This window comes from Egretta garzetta, unplaced genomic scaffold (assembly GCF_000687185.1).
Source record: "Egretta garzetta isolate BGI_Z169 unplaced genomic scaffold, ASM68718v1 scaffold74, whole genome shotgun sequence".
Classification (NCBI taxonomy): domain Eukaryota; kingdom Metazoa; phylum Chordata; class Aves; order Pelecaniformes; family Ardeidae; genus Egretta; species Egretta garzetta.
Window position 1 is genome coordinate 1178557 of NW_009259427.1, and position 7376 is coordinate 1185932.

The window sequence follows — 7376 nt, forward strand, 5'->3', positions numbered from 1 at the left end:
CCTCTGTTCTTCTTTGTGCCTTGGACGTATGCTTTGATTTGCCTGTGTCACTGTCTTTCCTGAGTGTCAGTAGAAGCTTCTATGTTTGCAATGCTCAGCTGTGTTTGTGTCCTGGTTTTGGCTGGGATACAGTTAATTTTCTTCCTAGTAGCTGGCATAGTGCTGTGTTTTGGATTTAGTACTAGAAGAATGCTGATAACACACTGGTGTCTCAGTTGTTGCTGAGCAGGGCTTACACCAGTCAAGGATTTTTCAGCTTCCCCTGCTTTGCCAGGTGTACAAGAAGCTGGGAGGGGGCACAGCCAGGACAGCTGACCCCCAGCTGGCCAAAGGGTTATTCCAGACCATATGATGTTATGCTCAGCACATAAAGCTGGGGGAAGAAGAAGGAAGGGGGGGACTTTCAGAGTGATGCCATTTGTCTTCCCAAGTCACTGTTACACGTGATGGAGCCCTGTTTTCCTGGAGGTGGCTGAGCACCTGCCTGCCCATGGGAAGCAGTGAATGAATTCCTTGCTTTGCTTTGCTTGCATGCACAGCTTTTGCTTTACCTATTAAACTGCCTTTTTCTCAACCCACGAGTTTTCTCACTTTTGCTCTTTCAGTTCTCTCCCCCATCCCACTGGGGGGGAGTGAGCGAGCGGCTGTGTGGGGCTTAGTTGCTGGCTGGGGGTAAACCACGACAGTTTGCCAAATAGGATGCAGTACTGAAGACTGGAAGAGGATCTCTCATCCTTCTGTATTTACAACCAGCTCCATCTTCATAATGACTCAGTACAGTGCTATCACACCGGTGGACTTGGCCTTGGAGCTTCACCAGTGGCTCGGTGATGTGGGATTAGTGAGGTGGTGTTTGGCTCTGGAGATGTGCCCCTCTTCCCTCTTACACCTCCTAACTCACCCAGATAAGCTGTCCAGGTGAGTAGCTTAATACCAATGTACATGGTGTCACTTGCCTTTTGACCTGGAAGCCCGGGAAGCCCATTGAATCCATCTTTGCCAGGCAACCCCTAAACAAGAGAAAATCATAAGCTGTAAGTGCCTCTTCTTTAAATCATTAACAGCAAGCTCAGCAAAAGCACGCTCCGTTCGTCCCTCTTGCCACTGGCCTAAGTTTAAGAAAAGAAGAAACATCTCATGCATTTTCTCCTGACATTTTCACTGCTGTGACTCAAAATATACAAATGTTCTCACAATGCACATATCTGCTTGGCCCTTTTTCCAGTATCCAGGTTTTGGAGAATGACCACTGGATGTCAGTGTTGTTACAGAGAAACAACAGTAAAGCACTTTTAGGCACTGCGGATTCTTAAATAACTTTAAAAATCACAATTTTAATTATCATTCTCTATAAGTCTCCATTATCTATAGCTATAAAGATGTTTTTAAGTCTGTTTCTCCTTTTAAATATTGGTAATTTCTTATATAATACATAGACTCCTAAAATTAAATTATACAACACATAGTGACAGAATTGTTCAGCAAGATAAGAATTAAAATTGCTTCCTGTAATGCATTTAAAATGGTGAGAAAAAGTTCTGTCCCCTTTCCGGGTGTCAGTCAACCCCCAAACACTGCAGTCTGTAGGTGACACTTCTTAATACTTCATAATTCACCTTTCTTGACTTAACAGCCAACAGAAATTGCTATGCTCTGCTAAATCTGAGATTTTCATTTCAGTTCTTTGGCCTTACTGAGACAACTCCAGGTTTGGAAGAACAATATCTTGCCAAATGCAAAAGGACTTTTGAAAGGTGTCATAAAAAGAAAATATGATCCCAGTGTGTAGGAATAGTGGAGCAGCAACTGGTAAAATTCTTGTTCACAAAAGGTACCGGAGGCTAATGTCTGCATTAAAGGCAACAGTGCTGGAGCCCAGATTAAAACCTTGCATGCAGACAAACTGTAGGAAAGGAGGCAAAGACTTGAGAATTAAAGAATCTGAAGTCATGGAGAGCATAGAGGCAAGGGAAACAGTTCTTCAGTACTTACAGCTGGTCCCGGTGGTCCGCTTTTACCAGAAACTCCCATCTCTCCTGGCAGTCCCTGAAAAATGAAATCAGAAGAAAAAAATAATCAGTATTTCTGCCTCTTTGCAGAAACCTCACTGGAGGTTGCTGCTTTCAATTTAAATTCAATTTTCCCCTCTACGGCAGTCAGGTCTCTGCCATGGGGAGTCCTGTAGACATTGACTTATCCCCAGGTAGCACTGACTTGGTTCCAATGCTCAGCACAAAGAAGCTGTCCTCTAGGACCAACTGTGGCTTTTCAGTGAGAAAATATAAAAGAAAACACACATTGCCAGAGGCCCCGACTCAGTTCCCACTGAAACCCATGACCTAAAATTCTCCCCAGCTGTTCTTTATTCTCCTTGATATAAAACAAAAAAACCCAAGCTTGTTTACTTACTGGTGCTCCAGGTGGTCCAGGGGGTCCAGCAATGCCTGGGGGCCCCGGAGGTCCCTGTAAGAGAGGAAGCAGAACCAGTTTATCAAACTCTCTGACAGTGGCTGAAAGCCTCAGGTCCTTCCCAGTGCAGTCGGGGCCCTATTCGAAATACAAAAAAGCACTGAGCTTTCCTTCATTAACTTCTACCAAAAAACCGCAAGATGCCAAACTGAGCTCCAAGGGAACCATGCTCATGAACAGAACAGGATCTCCTGCTTAAGCCACTAATTACTATTGCTACAAGGTGAGCTCCATCCTCCACTCCAGTACAAGAGATGGAGGAGCTGAAGGTCATCAGTTATAATGTACAACACAAAGCTTGTCCAGTGGGACCCCTTGTAGCATCCAGCCTAACTTAATCTTGATTAATGTTTTTTCAAAGTGAACAATTTACCTCTACAAAAGATGTCTGAAGTAACTAATCAATGGAACAGGCTTGTGGTTTGGGGTTTTTTGGGGGGGGATGGGGATAAAAATATGAATCCAAGAGTATGGAGAAACAATGTAGTGGATCAGGTGTTTTAAAACAAATGCACCACTGTTTTGTGCTCTACATTAGCCTCATGGATAGTAAAAGGTCCTCACAAACCCATATTTCAATGCACACATTCAGTTGGAAATGTCCGAACAGTCTTTCTTACTCATCTCCCTGCAACAGCTGTTTCTCTTAGGGAAAATATTCTCTGAATAGCCATCCAATTTTCAGAGGGATTTATTTTTGTGTATAGAGCAAACTGTTAAATTTGGCTTCCTAGTTGAGAAATTTGTTTCCATACTCAATAGGTCTTAACAAGTTGCCTGAGATGCAGAGGTGTTTGTTACTTCCAGCTTCCACTGTAGACAAGATAGGATTTCTCCTGGGCTCAGAATGAAGCATGTGTTTGTGTATTTTTTGGAACAGGACCTAAGCAAACAATATGAGGATGGATGTGAGAAATGGATATATGACTGAGTTGAAATTTTACCCTGGCTGTCTCTTTCCGTCTTTCTAACATGATGATTTTATTCATTTTCAGTTTTCAGCATAGGGGGAGTTCTGGTGTGTTTGTACTTAAAAAAACCCCAACAATCGCCCCCACCCGCCCAAACCCAATGTAATGAATTGAAACTGAGCAACTGATACGAGATAGAAAATGGCCAGTCAGCATTTTCCCTGCTAGACTTGTGTCACCATTCAATATCACAAAGCACAGCTTTTGTGATTAAGGTATTACGAGTCAAATTGGCATTTCACATTAACAGAAAAATGCAACTGAAGAGAAGAAAACGGTGTGAAAAAGTGAGGACAAGGAATTACTTGTGGCATGGTTTGACAGGGAAGGTAGCAGATAAGCAGCCTTTTTAGAATACACTTGTAAAATTCAACCAGAAGAGAAGACAGTCTTTCACCAATAGATGGGGCAAAGTGACCAAAAAAGGGACCTGTAAACGAACTTGGCTCCCATGATCTGCTTTCATTGCAACTCAGAACAGACATGGAGTCATCTCACCAACATTGGCATTTGTAAGGTGCCTCAAATGTGAGCACAAGTGAAAAATCCCCAGAAAAATGTGCTTTGGGATGTGGTGATGCTGCTGACATAATTCCTAGGGAGCCCTGCATCTGCTTCTGGGAACGTTGGTTCAGCTGCTATTGCAGAAGGGTGCTGCAGTTAAGGAGCTCTAGTCTCATCAGAACATACCTGGTCAAGACCATCCATCACTTAAAAAAGGCTCAACAGTCCAAATAAGCCCAGCACAAGAGAAAATGCCACACTGCAGACACAACTGGACGGAGCGACCTCAGATGCCAGGGACCTGGAAGTTCTGCTTGGCCCTCCCTACTCCACCTCTACAAGGATGGTATTGCTGAGAGGCCCTGCAGAAGATATGGGCCAAGAAGGAGCTTCCATGAAGAGTGGGTGCAGTAGTGGGAAAGAAGGCACAGGTACCTTTAGAAAAACAACAACAAACTGATTCAGCAGCAGAGTGGACTATGCATAAGAGGAGGAAAGAAAGTACAAAATTTATCTTTGCAGATTTTCCTTGCCAATTCCATTGGTTCCTCACTAATAGCCTAGTTTTGTTCTCTCTCTCTGCCAACAACTGAACCACCTCCGACTATCAAAGACGTATTCTCCATGGCCCTACAACAAGGAGCTTCTATCAAGAGGTGAAAAACCACAGCCAGGACCCAGCCTCAGCCCAAGCATCCCCAAGTATGATGCAAGTTACCCCACACAGTACAGACAGGGCTCAATCTGACCTAAAACCAAAGTCTCACTCAAGCATCTGTCAGCAACCAGCGTAATCCCTGAAACACGAGCTGCTACATCTTCCTCATCCCAGTTATTTCTCCTAGTAACTCTCGATATTCTCACTATCCAAGACAATTTCTAATCATTCTCTTAAACTTTCTATATTCAGGACCACAATAACCTTATGCAACCATGAGTCTTGAAATGGAAGCACACTATTCCTTACCCTAAATGGCCACTAAAGATTCCATTCCATTGCTCTCCATGAAAGCAATCATCCAGGACATCATGCCCAAGACTGGTTTACTCTGGTAGCTTCACCACGTGTTGCACCAACAAATATTACACCCGCTAATGGAAAGCCCTTCTGATAAAAGCCTCTTGGAGATAGATGCAAAAAGAACATGTAATGACCACCAGTATCCCTGGGAGATGCACAGGATGCTGACAGCCTGCTCCAGCTGACTGCGTATACCAGTACTTCTGCTGTCCTACTGGATTTCTTGCTTTCTGCAGCCTGGGCTACAGCAAGTGTCTGGGACACAGAGAAATAAAATGGCACGATCATGTGAAAGTTGCAGAAATGCATCATACCTGTCCTTTATAGAGCCTTCCCTTTTGCTATCGTCCAGAGCAAATCCCTTTCACTTGTATATTAATATCTGTTATTGTAGCCCTTCTCCTGACTTCTGAGTGTACCTCAGAGCAAGGACTATTCTACAGATTTAGAAAGGACCAAATTGACAGCATTTATGTGTGATGAAAAAAAAACAACCGTGAAAGAGCAGCAGCAGGACAGCTTGTAATGCTTAACCCCAATATCTCGCATCATCTGTTTTCTCTGCTTCCCTTTTTTGACTGAATCCGGATTGAAGTACCTGATTTAAATGATCACCTTTTTCAGAGATCATTTGATGAATTATGCAGTGAGAGTCCCTGTCCCAAATCCAGTCCTGAGTGTTGTACCTTTAAAGCTCTGATCCACAAGAAAACAATCATGGAGTGGTTTTTCCTGTCTGGTAAAGACTCTGATGTGTGCTTCCTAGATGCTGAAGCAAAAACTGATATAAGAAAACTTTATTCTAAAACAGGACTACACAAACTCAGTTTGGAAAACAAATGCAAAACATGGATTTTTTTTCTCAAAATGTTTAAACCAAAGTGTTTTCAAACTGTCATTTTGAACAACAATATTTCAAATGTTCATTAAAATCCAAATGGTGTGTAGAGGGGGGTGTGTGTCATGGGGTGGGACATCTTGAAAAACATGGTGGGGTGTGTGGATTTTTTCAGGCTTGTGTTTCATCCAGCTCCATTCCTTAGACAATGTAATGCAGGGACAGTTCTCAGGAAAGAAATCTGACATTCTGCATACTGGAGGAACAGCTGTGCCTGTCCGCCAGGACCCACTAAAGGATGCTCTCCTCTTCCAGTGTGTACCTTGCTGAAAGATAGGCTGGGAAAGGCAGAGCTATTAAGATTTAAGTTCTGCACTCCCTAAGGAAGCTCTGAAAAGGAACAAAAACCTTTGTCTGTAACTACATCAGTAGGCTGCTTGGCCTAAATCTCTTTTCCATGAAGGAAGGGATGGCTATGTTTTAGAAACAGGTCAAAAAATGCGGTTCCAAGATGGAAACTGAAGTCTGATGGCTTTTCCAGATATCTGTCTCTGGAGGCAAAGCTTGCAGAGACGTATTTTCTGTGTATTATTCCATTCCAATGACTGGATTCTCTTCACTATGAGAAAGGCTTAAATCCATGTCAAAAGAGACTGTGGTCTGGGCTTTTTTAGGCAGCATGCCAGCTTCATGAACAAGAAGAACGTCTGGGATGTGCAGGAGCATCCTGTCTGCTGCCACAATGATAGCAAAATGCCTAACTACAGCACTGACAGCCTTTTCCCCTCCAGTGCCTGTGCTTGTCTCTACTTCAAAACCAATTACTCCCTGCAATTTCACCTCTCAGAAAGTCCTCACAGGCCCTTCCTGTTGGCTTTGCACTGTTTCCTCTTTATTTCCACCTCTCTCCCATTAGAAATGAGGCTGTTGCAGCTAGTTTTGTGGAGCGGTCCACATGTCTCACTATGTCCCTTGCTACTCCAACTCCCCATTTCTCTTCTGCTGCATTTCAATGGGTTCTGGGATTATCTCCTCAAATCTGCTCTTCATTTCTCACCCCAGGCACTACAGTATCCACCAGCGCAACTACTGTGAATTATTTTCAGTAGTGCTGTGTTAGAGCCCCATATTGCTCTCTCTCCTTACATCATAGAATCATAGAATGTTTTGGGTTGGAAGGGACCTTTAGAGGTCATCTAGTCCAACCACACTGCAGTGAGCAGGGACACCGCTAACCAGATCAGGTTGCTCAGGTTGTCCAACCTGGCCTTGAATGTTTCCAGAGATGGGGCCTCCACTACCTCTCTGGGCAACCCAGTCCAGTGTTTCACCACCCTCATTGTAAAGAATTTCTTCCTTATATCTAATCTAAACCTACCCTGTTTTATTTTAAAACTGTTACCCCTTGTCCTGCCACAACCAGCCCTGCTAAACAGATTGTCCCCATCTTTCCTATAGACTCACTTAAGTACTGAAAGGCTGCAATCAGGTCTCCCCGCAGCCTTCTCTTCTCCAGGCTCAACATCCCCAACTCTCTCAGCCTGTCCTCATAAGAGAGGTGCTCTAGCCCTGA

The 7376-nt window shown here is 43.7% G+C and overlaps 1 protein-coding gene across 1 annotated transcript in view; it reads right to left on the reverse strand.

The window, feature by feature from the left end:
* The window catches only part of COL22A1 (collagen type XXII alpha 1 chain), a 221056-nt gene that overhangs the window by 64494 nt on the left and 149186 nt on the right, over positions 1–7376 (reverse strand). Inside the window, exons 24-26 of the mRNA XM_009637043.2 lie at positions 2410–2463; positions 1993–2046; positions 957–1010 (exon numbers count right to left, since the gene is read on the reverse strand). Of these exons, the coding sequence (XP_009635338.1) occupies positions 957–1010; positions 1993–2046; positions 2410–2463 (162 nt within the window). The remainder of the gene's footprint in view (positions 1–956; positions 1011–1992; positions 2047–2409; positions 2464–7376) is intronic.